This window comes from Stegodyphus dumicola, chromosome X1 (genome assembly GCF_044657685.1).
Source record: "Stegodyphus dumicola isolate Sdum_Otavi_A_Nest chromosome X1, ASM4465768v1".
In the NCBI taxonomy this organism is placed as follows: Eukaryota; Metazoa; Arthropoda; class Arachnida; order Araneae; family Eresidae; genus Stegodyphus; species Stegodyphus dumicola.
The window spans coordinates 118824565-118844165 of NC_140780.1; the positions used below are offsets into that span (position 1 = coordinate 118824565).

At 31.4% G+C, this 19601-nt stretch overlaps 1 protein-coding gene across 2 annotated transcripts in view; it reads left to right on the plus strand.

Annotated features, from left to right (window-relative positions):
* Positions 1-11732: 11732 nt before the first annotated feature.
* LOC118195983 (uncharacterized) overlaps positions 11733-19601 on the plus strand; it is a 35234-nt gene continuing 27365 nt past the window's right edge. Inside the window, exons 1-4 of one of the 2 annotated variants that reach the window (XM_035367334.2) lie at positions 11733-11856; positions 11948-12041; positions 12216-12275; positions 14658-14921. In XM_035367334.2, the coding sequence (XP_035223225.1) occupies positions 11961-12041; positions 12216-12275; positions 14658-14921 (405 nt within the window). In that variant the 5' untranslated portion in view covers positions 11733-11856; positions 11948-11960. Of the gene's footprint in view, positions 12042-12215; positions 12276-14657; positions 14922-19601 lie in introns of both variants that reach the window. The other variant, XM_035367333.2, reaches the window with a different exon arrangement.

Consider the following 19601-nt stretch of genomic DNA (forward strand, 5'->3'; position numbering starts at 1 on the left):
CATAATGTAAGAAATATAAGTTCTAAACCTTGATTTTTCCTAATTACATGTAATTAATCAAAGCACACAAATCTTTGGCGCCAGGCAAGTCCAAATTAAGGATTGGATTGGATTGGATTATACAATTATGGCAAAGCACACGAGAGCTATCTGCCTAAAGGGAGGGATGCCTTCGTGGAGGACTTTCTAAGAGAAACTGGCTCGTATACACGTTACACATGGGGAAAACCACGAAAACGCCCATACAGCCAGCCCGTTCGCGGGATTCGAACCTCGGACCGAACTACCAGTGTTCAGCGTCTTTACCGCTCGGCTGCTGGTGGGCTCCAAATTAAGGAAATACGAAGTAGGGTAAATGGTCAGCCTAAGCTGCCAAATGCTGTCAGCTAAACTTTGTAACCTTGCTCCTTATTTTTAACTACTTTGCTTTCTGGTGGAAGATGACGAAACGTAGAAATATGGAACATCTATAATAATAAATTAATTAGTAAGTAAAATGAAACCTTATATGCTCATCATGTTCACTTTTATTTCAATTTTATGCGCGTTAGAAAAAAAGATTCTTAAATCTAATTTTTCATTATTCACCTTTCTGTCTTTGCATGCTCATATTTATGTTTCGAGCTATTTTGATATACATATATATAAAAGTCTTCGTATACCTCTATAAGTATAATCTGAAGGAATTATAAAGCGCTGACATAAGATAGATTGAGCATCGGAAGATAAATCTCTCCCCATTGATTCAATATCCGGCGGCTAATTTTCCCTCAGAGCTCATCTTGAGACTAATTTGCTAGTCAATAGATTCTTTTGTTCATCTTCAGGAGACGGCATCATACTTCCGGAAGTTAGTTGTGAGGAAAGCATTTGCACGGAGAGAAAATTTTGATGTAGCACCAGGGTGTCTATGTTCAAGAACGTACTCCACATCGAATATAAGTGTAGTTTGCGAATGGTGCAGGAAAATAACTTGTTACAAGCTTACACATAAAAAGTTCAAGAAATCTATATACAAACATATTTACATGGCATACTTAATTTTTTTAACCCTTTCGCCGTCCTCTTCTGTCCGCAAAAATTTCTCCCCAGCGGCCCTTTGTTTTTCGCAGCGTGTAATGTTGTTTTCTCTGTACATACATAACTTTCGCAGTGGATGAATGAAAATGAATATTAAGTAAAATTATTAAGGATATAAAGCATAATGGAAGAGTAATAATATTTTTGCTTATTTCTAACAGCAGGATTAATTTGATAACATCTGATCCAGCCGGTCCACTGCTGTCATTTTGTTGTTGTAATCTTTTTCAATTATTGGATTTTTGCAGTTCTTTTCTGTGTTTCAAAATCAATCATAGAGTTATTATGGACTGTACTCATCAAAAGTATATCCTTCTTGTCTTTCCAAATCAAAACCTCATTTTTTCTCTTTTTCTGCTGAATAGACGTTGAAGATTTCTCACTGTATTGTATTTTATGTAAAATGGCGCGAATATTCATAAAACCCGGGGTGGGGAATTCAATTAGAAATAGAATGCCTGATTAGTACTGCCCTTTATGAGGTATTAGAACAAACAAAAATAAAAACTCAAATAAGTAAACATTTAGAAAGCGTTTTAAACATTTAAAAGTTTTAAAATGTAGAAGAACGCTTGAAGCGCGTTACGGCTGCCCAGCATAAGTTTCACTTGAACGCGCTAGATGCGTGACGACGACGAAGAGGTTAAATAATTTTTGGAGTTTAAGAGAGGCTAAAGTTGTTCGATAATTAAATTAATAATCAGGTAGGTCGTGCAATGATCGCAAGTGTTTTGAAAAGCAATCTGGAAAGCTACGAAATCAGTCGTCGAGCTGGTGATAACCTGTGAAATGACATACATCTAAGCATTAATGACATACATTGCGTAATAAGTGGTATATATATATATATATACCAAAAGTGAAAAGTCCTGAGTCGTTATATGCTCCGTCCTTCAATCATCCCAATTTCGTCAACCATCTGCCAGAACGCGTAATGGAATAGCCTCACCATTCGCCCACGATGTCTTGGAATAACTGAAAACATTACAGTTATTAATTAGCCGGCAGGATTTATCCTCAACGTGGGAAAAAAGCTCCTGGATTTATTTCTAACGCGCTTCTAAATTCAACAGTGGGTCAAGGACAGTGTGTGATCGTCTTATGCTTTTGCTTCTTTTCCGGCGATGCTTAAGTGTTTTACCTCGCCTTCAAAGTTATGCGTTTTATCAAGTGCTTCTAAAGTGATTGATTTTTAGTGTTCAATTTGATATGTATGCGAGCTCTTAAATTCAAGATTTTGTGATTGGAATGCTAACACGCTCAAAAACGGCAAAAATGTCAACTGATAAGCAAGAATCCGTAGCTATTGTGGATACAGTGAAATTTCAATTCCCTATTTTTGACGGCACAAGTACAAATTTTCCAATAGACAGATATCTTCTATGGTTTGAAGAGAAATGTGCCGCAAAGAACATTCCAGAAAAGGAAAAGAAATTTGTTTTCTCAAAGTGTATTAGAGGAGAGGCTTTAGCCCTCTATTTACGTGATTGTTTAGATAAAGATTGGAACAACATAAAGGATATTTTCGAGGCATACTTCACAACATCGGAATCTGTTACTTTTAGTAATTTTGTGTCTTTAAAATACGAGAAATTTAATAATGTTGATGTTTATTTTCGTAATAAGTTGAAATTAGGAGCCAGCTTGAAACTAACTGATTCCACAATGGTGGAAGCACTTACGGAAGGACTTCCTGAGTCTCAAAGAATGCTGTTAACAGTGCAAAAAATAGACACACCGAAAGACTAGATTACTCTTGCTAGGAAACTGTTTCCAGTTCAGATGCCGTTGGATGGTCTAGGAAATAGTAATTACCAATTTGTTTCTCCAAGACAAACTGTTCCGAGGTGCTATTATCCCAGACCAATGCAAGCCACTCCTTATCAAAGTTTTCGTAGTATGAGACCTTTTAATTATCAACAAGTGCAATACCGACCTCTACAGTATGCGTATTGGCCAATTCGATATCCACAATTACCTGCTATTAATTATAACACGGTTCCTAAAAGAGAAGTTAAAACATGATATTACTTTAAAGTGAATGTCCGAATTGGACAGAAAAAAATTCCCAGTATTATTGATACGGGATCGGAAATTAACGTTTTACCGTTAAAAATTTTTAACAAAATTCGTGATAAATTTAGAGAAATTTCAGTGAAATCCCATGATAAAATATTTTCAATATATAGTCAAGTTCATATAGAGAAAATAATCAAAGTAAAGTGTAAAGTAGGTAAAATAGAAAATAATGTGATATTTTATGTAGTAGATTCAAATTTGAATTATTTATTGCTTTCATCACCATGTGTTTCATTATTTAAATTACAATTGAATTTTCATAATTATGAAGTGTATCAGCTTGGAAAACAGGTAAGTAAAAATGTTAAAGTAGACAAGTTTTTCCAAAATAATTATGTATGTAAAAATGATATTAGTGCTGAACAATCTAGTAAATACTTTGATAATAGCAAAAATTTTGTATGTAATAATGATCTTAGTACTAAAAATTGTGGTAATTAGTTTGAAAATAGTAAAAGTTCTGATAGTGAATTACAGAAATTGTTGAATGATTATAATCACATATTTGCAAAAAGTAAATATGATGTTGGTTGTATAAGGGTTAAACCTCCCAGAGTTATATTAACTTCTGAATTACCAATAGCCTATAGACCATATAGAGCATCTCCTAAAGATAATAGTGAAATTAAAAAACAAATAGATGAATTGTTAAAAGCTGGAATTATTAAACCTTCTTATAGTCCTTATGCTGCTCCTGTAACTTTAGCTTATAAGCGAGATGAGCAGTCCAGAAGCAGATTGTGTATTGATTTCAGGAAGCTTAACCAAATTACTAAAACTGATTCTGAACCTATTCCTAGAACTGATGCTGTATTAGATCAATTAACAAATGCAAAAATCTTTTCTACATTGGATTTGGCATCAGGCTATTGGCATATAAAATTAAATGAAAAGGATACTGAAAAATTGGCATTCACTACAAATTTTGGACTGTATGAGTTTACTAGATTACCTTTTGGTTGGAAAAATTCCCCAGCTGTTTTCCAACGAGCTCTTAGACAAATTTTAAACAAATATCAGATTCAATTTGCTTTAAATTATTTTGATGATATTATAGTATTCTCTCCAAATTTTGGTGAACATTTAAATCATCTTAAAATAATATTTGATATATGTGAGAAAGAGAATATAAAATTAAAACAATCTAAATGTAATTTTGCTAAAGAAAAAATAAATTTTCTAGGATATGAAATTCAAGCAGGTAAATACCAGCCCAGTAATGCAAATATAGAGGTTATTAAGAAATTGCAACCCCCTAAAAATATCAAAGAATTACAAAGATTTTTAGGAAGTATTAATGTTTATCATAAATTTATTCAAAATTATGCTAAAATTAGAGCCCCATTAACAAATTTACTTAAGAAAGATATTCCTTGTAATTGGACTGATGAAAGTCAAAAAGCTTTTCAAAAATTAAAAGATGCATTGATTTCTAGACCTATTTTAACTTTGTTTAATCCTAAATATCCCTGTCATGTATTTGTTGATGCGTCCAAAGAAGCTGTTGGTGCTGTTTTAAAACAAGAACATCCTGATGGTAGTTTACATCCAATTGGTTTTCATTCTAGAAAATTAAGATCTTATGAACAAAATTATGCCATTACTGAGCTGGAATGTTTATCTATTATTGATGCAATTGATAAATTTTATTATTATTTACATGGTAACCATTTTACTGTACATACTGATCATGCTGCTTTAGTTTGGCTTAAAAATATAAAACACCCTACAGGTCGTCTATTTAGGTGGTCTTTAAAATTATCTATGTATGATTTTGATATAAAATATAAAAAAGGATCTACTAATGTTGAAGCTGACATGCTCTCTAGAAATCCTTATGTGTCAACATTTAAGATTGCAAGTTAATTTATTATCATTAGAAGAAATAAAAGAATATCAAAATTTAGATAATGTTTGTGATACTAAGAATAGGAAAATGAATGATGTCTTAACTATCAAAAAACAGGGATTGTACAAAATTGTGATACCCATGTCTCTACGTACGAAATTACTTGAAAAGGCCCATATACAATTTGGTCATATTAGTGTATCATCTATGCTAAATTTGTTATCTCCACAATATTATTGGCCAGGAATTGTTCAAGATGTTAGAAATTATTGTAAACATTGTGAAGTGTGTCAATTTAATAAGAAAAGTAAACAAAAGAAATTTGGTTTAATGCAAAATTTACCATCAGTCAGTGAACCTTTTGAAATATTATCTATTGATACTGTAGGTGGTTTAAATTATTATAATTCTACTAAAAAGTATATTCACATAATTATTGATCATGCAACTAGATATATCTGGACTTTTGCTTCTAAAAGTGTAACTACAGATACTTATATAAATTGCTTAAAACAAATTTTCCAAATTCAGGTCCCTAAAACGATTTTAAGTGATAGGAACGCTGCCTTTTACATCTTCAAAATTTAAGCACTTTTTAAGGAATCATAATGTAAAACAATTGCTAACTACTGCAAATAGACCCCCAAACTAATGGTAAAATTGAACGTGTTAATCAAACTATTATAACTAGATTAAAATGTAAACTAAATTCTTATCAAGGTAATATAGCATGAACAAAATTATTACCCCAAGTAGCTGAAGAGTATAACAATACCCCTCATTCTGTAACAAAATTCCCTCCATCATATTTAATGTATGGAAAATTACCTTATGATTCCTTAATTCAAAATCAAGAATTGTGTCCGTCAATAGAAGAAGCCAGAAAAGTAGCTCAAAAGAGATCTGATGATTATCATAATATAAATAAAGAAAGATATGATATTCATTTTAAACCTAGTAATTTTAAAATTGGTGATTTAGTAATGTATGAAGAATTTCAATATCCTAATACACGTAAATTATCTCCTCCATTCTCAGGACCTTATAAAATTTTAAAACAATATTCTGAAGTTACTTATGAAATAGATAAACCTGATCCTTTAACTAAAAAGAAACCAGAAATTGTTCATTCAACTAGATTAAGAGCTTTTAATCCAGCAAGTGAGTTTAAGTTAGCTGTCAGAAATAGTAGAATTCCTATCTCTGTTCAAAATTAAAATTAATTTTTTCAAAATTCTCTTTTAAACATTTTCCTTATTATGACTTTTAATACCTGATTTAGACTTAAACCCTAACTATGACAAGTTATTTTCCCAACTATGACAAATTATTCTCCCGATTTTGAGCTTTTTAAGGAATCATAATAATAATAATATATTTTTCACATAATTTGAATTATTTTGTAGCAAAAATATTCTTCTTATTGTAGGATAATATTTGTTTCTAATTTACAAAATTATAAAAAAGACTTTAACTTGATTATACAAGTCATCTGTCTTTATACAATTCATCTGTCTTTATACAATTCATCTGTCTTTATACAAGTCATCTGTCTTATAATTTTGATTTTATATGGTCTTTTATTTTTCTAAAACCACTTTGAGGTAATGTACAATGCCAAAAACCAGTTACCTTGTATTAGGCAACGGAGGTTCTTCGATATTTGTACCTAGCACCCCCCAACCATCGGCAAGTAATCACACTGATCTGTTGGCGAGGACATGCCATAGTTTTAAAGTCAAAGTGTTCATGTTCTAGTGTATAATTGTATAATTTATATTGAATTGTTTTTTTGAATATTTTGTATTGAAGTGTAAAACATGTCAATCTTTAATTGCCTACGATGAGAGGAAAAAATGCACATAATATATTATTCATAAATTGTATAATCTATTTCTTTTCTAAGTTTTATCTGAAGGAAGAAAAATTTTAAATATTTTCTAATCAAAGCTTACTATTATGAAAACATATTCAGCGAAAGAAATGCTTCATATTTGTGAACTATCAACATGCATCATATTTGTGGACTATCTAGCATTTAGAGATTTTACCAAATATTTTCATTCTATTCGAACTCTTTTTATGAAAAGGACTTTCAAAAAAAAAACAAAATGGACATTTTTAACAAAATTGAGGACTTTTGTAATTATAACTTATTTATTTATCAGTATTCCATATTTATTATGTTATAGTTTTAAAATTATTCATATATTGTATATTTATTTATAACTCATAGTTTTAATGTTCAAAATTTCATATGCTATAAAGTCAAAATTTTATATGAGAAAGTCATGAACTATGATAGGCCATAGTTAAAGCTTGTACGCTATGCCCTGGATGTTTTCATGTCTTTTCTCATACTTTTGCTTTACTCCTGTACTAATGCTTTTCTCACCCCGACCTTTCCTTTTGACGGGGGGGGGGGAAGATGTAAAATATAAAAAAAAAATACGATAGCTTTGCTCTTTGCGAACCAGCAACCTTTAATTAATTTTCTGAAATTCAGTATATTTCCCTAAACCAGCACCTTCTAGAACATTCGCACCTATTACATAACCTCCTCATATAAATGCTGCGTCATAAGTTTTTCTACATTTTTCTAGAAGCTACTCTGTTACATAACCTTTCATATAAATGCTGCGTCATAAGCTCTCCTATACAGATGCCTTCTCGCCTTCGTTCTGCTAACGCTTCCGCAATGCTCCTCTTACTTTGTTAGAACGTTATGACATATTAAAGCTTAAAGTCAGTCGCATGTAATAGTTCAATTACTAAATAAGTTATTTGATTAACTCCATCTGGAAAAAGTTATCTGTTCTAAATTAAAATAAAGATATGCTTGCTGTTAAAAGTGAAAAGTCCTGAGTCGTCATTATGCTCCGTCCTTCAATCATCCCAATTTCGTCAACCATCTGCCAGAACGTGTAATGGAATAGCCTCACCATTCGCCCACGATGTGTTGGAATAACTGAAAACATTACATATATATACCACTTGTTAAGCAAGTGTGAACCCAGAGGTGCAATGTGGAAATTAATGATGATAATACATATGCATGATATAAATACAAAAAATAGTAAATAAATAAGCGAAGATACTAAAAATACAAAATACATGTCAATTAAGGCATATAGGTACATTAATCTGGTAAGTGGCCAAGTATGGCCATTGGTCTTTTACTATACGAAGGGTCGTTTACATCATAATCATATATCCTGATGACAGGTTATTTGATCATTAAAGAACTTGCCAGTAGTGCAGCAATAGATTGACTTAAGCTACTGTATGCGTAATTCCTCATGTAATTTTAGATTTCTCACGTATCACGGAGAATCAGTAATCTGCCTCAGTATACAATTCTGGACAGTTTGTAGCTTTTTTCTGACAGATTTGGATAAGTACGCCCAAACCGGGCAGCCATAACAAAGTATGGGACGCAACATGGATGTATAAATAAGTAACTTGTTGTCTATAGAAAGTACACTGTTTCAAGCAAGAGTGAGCGTTTACCTGCTCGAAACTTTTTAATGATAGATGTAATGTGTGGGTACCATGAAATATTTTTACTGAGGGGAACCCCAAGATAAAGGACTTGCTTGGCCCAGGGAATAGATACTTCATATAGCTGCAGGTTCTTTTTGAACTTCTTTTTCTTCGTGAAGAGCATAGCTTGTGTCTTATTGACGTTAACTTTGATCTACCACTTGGTCAGCCAAGTTTAAAGTGTATATATGCAATCTTGCAGGCGTTGTATAGCTGGACTAACAGCTATACATCAACGAGTTAACAGCATGAGGATAACTGCCCTCTGGGAAGCATAGTTAAACCTATTTTCTGAAACTGAATTCTTTTCATTTATATAATTGAAATTTACCCGCAACTGAGTAAGAGTGTAATAGACTGAGGCGAAGAAAAGGAAGCATTTTTAGATAAATAGAGAAGGGAGGTTACAAAAGATTTCAAAGCAAATAGCTGTGCAGAGCAAATAGTAAACAAAGAGTATAAGAGACGAAACGTCCAGCTCGTTAACAATGGAATTAAATTCAGGATATTGGCTTTCTACAAGTTTTAGAGATGTAAAAAACTATCACGCATTGTATTTCATCCTGTCTTGAGGTAAGGCTTTACTGATCAAAAAGCAACCTTTTCGACAACACCTAGATCATTTTATTTCGAATCATCTTTCCTAAGTATTGATTATGCACTTTGAGCTCACATCTACAGCCAACTGAAATTTGAAGCTCACTTTATCCGGTTTATTTGGCATGTATTGCAAAAATGTACAGCACGTCTATGAAGGAAAAAGCTGCTCATTTATAGTAATGTGTTCTCCTGGTTTATAACACATAAAACAGTTTTCTATGAAAATATTCCAAACATCTGATATTAGAGCAAATTTATCATCTTTCAGTCTATCTGATCATGAAAATTTTAAGTAAATACGCATATATCGCATGATTTCTAAAAGTATGCTTCGGCTCATTGTTGAAGGAAAAAAATTGTGACCTCAGGTCTTTGACGAAAGGCTGGTGACGCTGACCCCTTTCGCAGCTAAAGCTCCTCGAATATATAATACTGGAATAAAGGAATCCAGTTCATCAAGAAAAGTACTCCAAGCTTCATTATTTGGTTTTGATCTTGCTCCCACTTCTATACATTTCTTTATGATATTCAAAATTTTATCATTTACGAATCGTCTCCAGGACCTTACAGAACTGTTATCAGCAATTTTTCTTTTGGAGTATGTTTTAGGTCCTGGATTTTCTTTTAGAATATTTTGAATAGACTGTCGAAGAGAAGAAACTGAACATTGCTGATGTATTTTCAATATAGTTCTATCTTTCGCTTCTTCCAAATCGCTTTGAAGGAGGAATTGCTCTTCTTTATTTTTTCTTCACTTTTACAATTCTCTGTTGTTTTATAAACTCCTGAACTGCATTTACTTGGAATATTTTCATTCAGCTCTCTGTTGCATTAGCTGGATTCGGAAGATGAGATTATATCCCCAATAGTTCTTTTGTCATTTATAACAAAATTTTCATTATCATCGGATGCATTTGCGCCGCAAGAATCATTTTCTGAAAGCTCATTTAGCAATTTCAAAATTTCTTCATTCGAAAGATCTCTCTTTCTGGGTGGCATCACTAAACGAGTGCAAAACAAGAATGCCACTAATTGTTGAGCTATGTCGGAACAATTAATAGAGCGAAAAGAGATACCTTGAAGAAAACAAAAAAGGAATTATATTCAGCGACCTTCATGGCACACAATACCGCCATGCTTGCTTCCTACTAATGTAAAAATACAAAAATTAATGTAAAACACAAAAATTTAGTTCTTCTTAGCACATTGCATTCTTCATTAGACGTTACTCAAAATGAGAAGAAAACTCTTGAAATAATAATTTTTTACAATTCCACAAAATTTGGAGTCTACGTTGTAGATCAGAGGGCAAAGGAATATTCCGTGAAATCTGCATCAAGGCGTTGGCCATTGCCTGTTTTTTATGTGCTGCCAAAATCTTAAAATATCTATTCTGAAATTAAACATTTAAATTTTCATAAATTGTACTATTAACTAAATTTCCTATTATATAACATTCTAGACGCTAAATTTTATCAAACATTAATTAAAAATCATTGCATTAATCATGAAACACTTTATTTTCTGTATGTATCTCCCATAGAAATTAAAAATATCATTGCTGAAGGTCCATCTGTCAGCTATGACCGATCCCGGTATTTCTAGGTATGTAAGAAATGCGGTAATACTAATGTTAATTCTAGTGTTAATACTAGTGTTAATACTAGTGTTAATCTAGTATTAATAGTCAATGACACCTTATATAGAGATTTCAAAATTGAAAGTTTCGAGGAATATGTCACCACGAAGGCTGCTCTCCGAATATTTTCCAACAATTCTTATTACTCAGTCCTGAGTTTACAGATATATAACTGCAAACTCATTACAGAATTTTGAAAGCTTGAAGACACTGATTATAAAACTTCCGGTCACGCATATCTATGAGATTTCATGTATGTCCCCCTGAACTACAAAGGATTCTTTTGATTTGGGTAGAAATGGAAACTGTTTCATTTTTATAATTCTTGCTCCAAATTAATCGGTGATCTGATTTAAATCTATTCTGTGCATTGTTAGCTTTGTTTGTTTAAGGTAGCTTTTTTTTTTTAAGAGACTGCCAGCTTTGAGGAAGTGCATGGAAAAACCATCAATTACAGAATTAACTTTGAAGTACAAAGAAGGGAAGAATTAACTTTTGTTGATTCTTCACTTTGTTTTTGTATAACACCTGTTTCCCCCCCCCCATTCCTTCTCTTTTCGTTTTACTTTAGCTTGCAGCGTACATTGCAAACCAGCGATGGAAAATATTTATCGTGTTCTCTTTTCTTTCTTTGATGCCCTAAGCACGTGCTTGTTTTGTTTATTTGTTAACCTAGCTATAGGTGTCCCCTTGGTTACAATGAATTTGTGGAGTTTATGTAGACTACATCAGGACCAGGAGAATAAAAAAGGAAAGAAATACGTATTTATTTCCCGGAGATCCTTTCTATTCTTTCTTCGGAAATCCTTTCTATTCTTTTCTTGCTTTTGACTTCGAAAAATATTGCGATCTTACGAAATGTAAAATGAAACTATAAGGACTACTGGTATTAAAATGAAACTATTCAACGAACTTTGTATTGCACTAAGGTTAAGAGAAGAGTAAACTTTTTTATTTTTGTTTGTTTGTTTGTTTTCGCAGACGATTTTCAGTCGATCACCATCTCAACTTCTCACTATAGTGTCTACTTTGGCAGATGTGTAAATTTGCCGATAATCGCTGATTGGTTAGTATTTTATAAAATAATGCATTATATGTTTCTTATGCCTTATGTAATATAATAGATCTGCGAATATAATTTATTGTGACTGACACAGGAAACAATTTAAGATGGCTCTAAAAAGGAAAATTCAGGGTAATGAACTGGATCTGAGTTTGAATCAGTTGACTGAAGTTCCAGTGAAGGAATTGGTGTGTATTTCTGTCTAGTTTAGTAATGTTAATATTTTTTGGCAGTTCGACAGTTATGTGTTTTAGAAATTAGAAAGGCTTATGTTTTAATGTTCGTTAAAATGGTACCTGCATTCCTTCGTTTGAAACCAAATGGTTTGAAATGAACTCATGTTTTTTACTTGTCTTTTATAGGCCAATGCTGTCAAAGCAACTAATGTCGATTTATCTTGTAATCTGATTGAGCGTTTGCCGGTAAGTCTTACTTCTCAAATATTTAAGTTGTTTAAGGAAGTAAAGCTGGATAAGATTTCTGCATGTTCCCTGTTAATGGTGTTTTCCCTCTCATGCACACCCGTATTTAAATATTTATTCCTGAAATTAAACTATAGTATGCTGATCATGGTATGTTCTTTAAAGTGCTATACATACTTGTAAAGTGTTTGCAAATAAGTAAAAAAATCATGTAATAAGTCTCTGTTCTAGACTCTTATGTTTGGTGGCTCTTGTCATCAAATTAAAGGGCAACCCAATTATTTTCTTATGTAAAAATCTTTATAACAGAAGAACTGACTGTAAAATTATTTTTTTATTTGTAACTGCAATTTTTTCACAGCTTACACTTCCCCTCTTATTTACTTTATTGATTTCAGAGGAATGTGTATACAGGACTGATTAATATATCAGGTTGCCTAGCTGCAGTGTTTCTTTTAGGGGCTCATTAATATATCATGTGGTTATAGCTACAGTGTCTTTTTCAGGTCCCCTGAACACCTGTGTTTCCCCATTTTTATGAAAAGAAAATAGGATTACCAAGAATTACAAAATAATTCTAAGGGATCCTAAAACACTGAAGTCCTGGCCTTGTGAGCATTGGCAGTAACTGGGGTTTTTTTTGATAGGGTTAAGAGTAAAGAAAAGTATCTGGTTCTTTTTTTAAAATTATTTCATGTATTCTCTCAAATGTAGCTTTTCTTATTTTACTATAAAGACAACTAAATCTTTTATTTTTTTCAATTTGCCACAGTTAAAATCATTTGACAATTTTAATTTAAAAAAGAGAGAAAAAATGAGGGCTAATCTTTACTGTACTGGTTTTTGTCCGAAAAAATCGCCAAGTAGTATTGGTTGTTCGTGGCCGAAAAAAATCGCCAAGTGGTATTGGTTGTTCGTGAAATCTGGAAGCCGGCTGTGTGAAATAGGTTTTTCAGTAACCCTAGTGTTGATGATGTTGCCGAAACTAGCCTTGTGGAAATTTTTTTTTTTTCTGTTTTTGTCATTAAAAAGCCATTATTTTTGCAATATTGCCAAATGCGTTGCGATAAATTTAGGCTATTTTTTGTAATAATAACCCTTTCGTATGGACCCGGGTTTTTGGTTCTTACCATTCTTTTCAGTTGCTGTGTTTGGTTGCACGTACGTGGTATGGTCTTGTATTTTTTGAACTTGCTGTTATTTTGCTGTGGGTACCATTATTTAAGTATGTTTGAGGTGACTAAGAGGATGAATGTTGATGGGTTGATGGGAATGTTATAATACAATTTTACCAAATTGTATTATAACCGTTTCATTTCATTGCAATGCATTTATATGTGCAAACACAATACACCTTTCTTAGACCTGATAAATGCAACTGTCAGAGTATTTTTTAAGTCCCTTTTTTAAAAACAAGTAAACTAGGTTATTTCATGAAGATAGGAAATGGGTTGCTTGTCTTATTTTATCATAGTTTTGATAGAAGACAGCTTAGCGGATAATATCCGAGAGTGTTTTTTCCCTAGTCACTGATCATATGGGAAAGATGAGAAAATTTAAATTATCCTCTGTTTTGCTATATTTAAGGAATCCTATTCATTGAAATATCTGTTTTAATGCACCATCTAATTCAGTATAAAAATAATTTTTCTGCTACATGAAGAACCAATATAAAGTGCTTTAGTAAGTAGATATGACTGTAAATATACTGTAGAACACTAATAAAAATTCCATAAGTTGAGTTAGTGCTGGAAAAAGAAATTATAAATTATTATTTTTATAATATTAGTATGAACGATGTTATTTGCAAACAGCTTTTTTTAATCATTATTTGGCATGGTTGCTGAGAAGCAACATCTGTTTTTACCATTTGCCAAATAACTTATTAAGACAATAAAGTTTTCCAGTTGAGAATATTTTATCAGGAAATTTGTATCCATTAGGATGCATTCAGAGAACTTAAATCTCTCTCTTCAGGAATTTCAGATAAGCAAAAAAACTTTCTAGTTGTTGGCCATGGATCATAATCAAGTGTTATGGCTCTCTTTTATACTGGAACACTAAAGAATTGTACTTGATATATATAATCATTTGAAGTAGTTCACACATATTCAGATTTTTGACTAATAATTTTTCTGCCTTTAAAGAAAATGGGTACATTTAGTACTAGTAAAATTCAACTGCTGAATTTAAATTGAAAAGTAAAATCTAAACTGAAATTTTGAATTGCCTTTTAAATTTTAGTAATCACAAAAATTGTTAGTTCTTGGATCTCTGTTTAAGTTGTTGATTTTAACATTTGTTTTTAATTTATTTTTAGTAATTTTCAGTTTTTCTTGCATGTCTTACTGTTTCTGTTAATACTGTTTTTCTCTGTTTTAGGAAGAAATAGGCTCTTTAACACACTTAGTGAAACTTGATCTAAGCAAAAATAAAATTACTGAACTGCCACTAAGTTTTGGTAACCTCAAAAACTTGGAATATTTGGATCTCTATGCAAATGAAATTGTTGATCTTCCTATCAGTTTTTATAGATTGAAAAAATTATCATGGCTGGATCTTAAAAATAACCCATTATGTGACGAATTAAAAGCTATAGCTGGAGATTGTTTAGATGATCGTCAATGTCGAGTTTGTGCAACAAAGGTAATGTTGTTCTTTGAAAGAGTCATTTTTTTAAAATAGAATGTCATGTTTTTGTTTAATTTTGAATTTAGAATATATGTAAAACCTTAGAGTATAAAGAATTTATATCTATTTTTTTTGGTATTACTTTTACAGGAGGGATATTTTTGTGAGAATTTAACCTACTTAAACTGATATTACAACTGTTGTATCGCAGAAATTTTTTAATTTAAACCTGGCTGTGCTATAAGTATTGTACAAGCATCTTCCTTCCCCTCATGAGAGAAACCTCCCATCCTTTATTGCTTTAGCTGATAAAAAGATCTGTGGGTGGTCCACAGTATCTGTTCATAGTAGTTGCTGGCTATGCAGTTATCTTCATTCTTGACAGCAGAGTAGGACATAATTCAGCTTGATTGATTAATTAATTGATTAATAATTGAATTAGAATATTATTGCAAATGTGAGTAATTCAGTTATATTTCAATTACTTATAATTACAATGTAATTGCAGCTGTAAGTACAATGTAATTGTAGTTTGAAATCCCTCAATTACAATGTAATTATAATTATAAGTTTTCTGATTACAGTGTTATGACAACTACAGTTAATTCAGTTACACTGTAATTGCTTTATAAATTGTACAATTACAATATAATTATAATTGCAGACAATTAAATTACAGTATAATTGTAATTACGTGCTTTATAATTACAACAACAAAATTATTGCCACAGTTATGCAGTATATGTACATTAACTATCATTACAATGTAATTACAATTAAATTTATAGTACTCGTGGTTTATTACATCTTGAGAGAGGCACATTATTTTTATTTATGATATAAAAAATTGTCTGCAGAAAACAAAATTTGCAGACACGATCATGCCTCTGAAATTGATGGTGAAATGAACGGAAATAATGTAGAAGCAACTTTCTGGAAGTGTTGCCAATGTACAAAGTATAAGATCTTAATTAAACTTTCGGTTAATCTTTGGATTATGGTAACTTGGTGATTTTTTGGCGACGAACTCTGCTACAGCAACCCTCTATTTTTTTTGCCGCCATTATGTTTCTTTTCTTTTTATTTACTGAACACTTTTTCCAACAATCTGCTATTCTAATTACACTTATGCTAGAAATTTTATGGAACAAAACTGCTTAATCATGACAAATATTAACTGCCAAATTTGGAAAAAGTGCAGAATCGCAAACTCCTTGCCGTGTTTTTCAGAATCGCATATACACATAAACCATGTACACGTTGACTTATTTTTACTTAAAAAAACATTCCAGAATTGCACAAAAATGGCATTGCGCACACTCTTCACTATATCCATGTACACTGCTTTTTTCTCATAAATTAGAAAAATTTCACGAAAATGCATGAAAATTTTGTGAATCTTTAAATTCGGTAAAAAGAACATATATGAAATTACCTGATCGCGAAAAAATATATACCCTTTCCAAGGATGAACATTTCCACGTATAAAATAAATAAAATATCCAAATCTTTTACCTCTAAATTATCTAATATATTATAAACGTCACCAACGAATTTATACCGCAAGCATTAAAAATGGTTACAAATACTTAGTGTCAAATATTTAAATTATTTCCATGCACGTTTACTTCAACTGAAACGTATACGAAATTGCTACAAACATAAAATTCACAAAATAACTATCATTTAATTAAAATATAACTAAACCATGTACACGTCGACTTACTTTTGCTTAAAAAAACATCCCAGAATTGTACAAAAAGGGCATTGCGCACACTCTTCACTATATCCATGTACACTGTTTTTTTCTCATAAATTAGAAAAATTTCACAAAAATGCATGAAAGTTTTGTGAATCTTTAAATCCGGTAAAAAGAACATATATGAAATTACCTGATCGCGAAAAAGTATATATCCTTTCCAAGGATGAATATTTGCACGTATAAAATAAATAAAATATCCAAAAACTTTTACTTCTAAATTATCTATTATAAACGTCACCAACAAATTAACGCAAACATTAAAAATGCTTGCAAATACTTACTGTCAAATACTTAAATTGTTGCCATGCACGTTTACTTCCACTGAAACGTATACCAAACATACAAACCTATACATACAAACATGCAAACGTATACCATACATACCTACAAACATATAATTCACAAAATAACTATCATTTAATTAAAATATAATTAAATTAAAAAAACACCACTTAAAATATAAGTAAGCACATACATTAAATTAATAAAAATTAGCTTACAATCCTAATTACTTTAAACTAAATCATTGCTAATAACAATTTTCCAATAATACCATATTACTTTGTTTACTGCTTACATTTAGAACAATGCATAAAAATAATATCCTCAAATAATTAAAAATACGAACTTACCTAATCTTCTTCAGAATCTTGATTACGTGGCGGATAAACTTTTCTTATAGATTAAATAATCCAGTAGTCAACTGGCATTCTATTCACCCACTAATAAGAAATTAATAAAATTTCCCCCTCACTCAAACAACTTTCAGCAAACCACGTACCCTTCCTTACACTCCGTTTCACAAAATGTCCATTTTCACTAAATTTCTTGCACCGCCATTCAAACTTATATGTAATATCCTTCCTTTCACACAATCTCATTTCATTCCCACATGTTGGACATTCATACTTATCCGCAATTAATCCTACACTCATACACCATTCAACCAATTCTTTTGAATTATCAGATAAACGCATTAAAAATTTAGAATTCACTTTACATAGCGCCATGCAAACCAAAAATTAATCAACACTCTTTCACACAACACACAATGAAGCTTAATACAAAATAATATAGTACTACAGATATTTTTCTAAATTTTACCTCCTTTTCCGATTAAAGAACTGTAATTCGTCCATTAATGTCACATAACATATCTCAGGATCTCTCATTTCCCTCACACAAAATAATGCGTAATCGGAACTGAGTGCTTCTCACATTATTCCCAAAGTCCTAGGTAGTAACCTTTATCGCCTCCAAAATGTCGTCAAACTACCTGTTACCATATTCCAAAGATTAGCCAAACTTTCATTTTCCCTTGCATACATCAAATTGATTAATTACTACGTTCTCAGTCTCAGTGAATTAGTCGGAACAAAACTTGTTTTAGCTATTTATTAATCAACCAGGTATGGAGCTTCAAAACACTTTTCCCTTGACAAGTTCTGTTATGGAGCTCCAAACAAGGGAAATTAATCCATACATATTTACTTTCTTAATTTTTACTTTATGCATTAAGATCACTATAGTTTTAGAATCTTAATTTTTACTTTATGTCTTAGGATCACCATATGTTTTTAGTTTTTTTTAGATTTTTACCTTGCTGTTTTCATATATTACAAATTCTTGGTGAAATTCATGTCTTCTTGCTGATGAGTTGGATACTATCTTAACTTTCTTACTTCATTTAAATTTAGCAGCTCTTCACGCTAATTTCTAACATTTAGTACAATTGTACTTCTCCACGCCTCATAAACTACTTCTTATCTCTAATTTCTCAGAATGTTGTAATTTGGCAAAGCACAAGATCTTTAATATTTAAGCTATCTTTTGTTGAATGAACAAAATGGATAATTAATTGTGGTTACTTTATAGTAATTACTTTATAGTAGTTAATATAGTTTACTTTATAGTAATTATTAATGGATCTGTAATTACAGTTATAGCGTAATAGCATTCAGAATTACAGTATAACTGCAAAAGCAAATTTTTTCTTAGCAGTAACTGTGTAGTTAAGATTTTTTTTTCAATAGTGTTAGATCAATTTGGGTTTGAATGCCGGTGAACAATCTAAATATTTGGATATCTCTATGCTTTCATGAAATCAAACCAGTTTTCCTGAGAAAATTCACCAAAAAGACATCCTTACCCTTGTATGTTTTGCTGCAAATGTACATGTATTTTATCTAGAATATTTCCTCCATCCACCTGTGGCAAAATTCTAAATCCATTTTTTTGCAAGTCGCGTTTTTAAGAAAGGTTTTTATTAGTAGTTAATATTATTACTACAAGTTGCAGTTCATACATTAATTAAGCAGAATGCTCTCGGATAGAAAATGCCATTTTTTTGCAGGCAGCTGTCATCTTCAGATGCTTCTTAATATTACACTTGTTTGTTTCTACCTGAAACTACAGAAAATGGTACTTTTTTTTTTATCTTCTTACAATATTGTAAAATTGTAAGAACAAATACTATGATATAATAATTAATAATAAGACAACGAGAAAAACAAATTTAAAAAGGTAGAAGGACATCGCTCATGTCAATTAGTGTTTTATCTTAGATGGAAACTGTTTGCCTATTGCCTCTGTAATGGAATCAAAACAGTTCCTTCTGTTTGCTTCTTTTCCATATGAATTCTAATAGATAATATGTGTATTATAAGATATAGCAAGTATATTGTAAGATACTCAGACAAGCTCTCTAATTAAATACAATATTTTATTGCATATGCGGAAAAAAATGAAAAATTAATCATAGATTAATACTTATTTGCTTTCAGACATGCTAGTAATCAACATAAGGGCCATTAGCAGCCGAGTGATAAAAGTTGCTGAACGCTGATAGTTTGACCTGGTTCGAATTCCAGCGAATGGGCTGACTGGCTGCATGACAGTTTTTGGAGATTTCTCCATGCATAACATGGATTTGA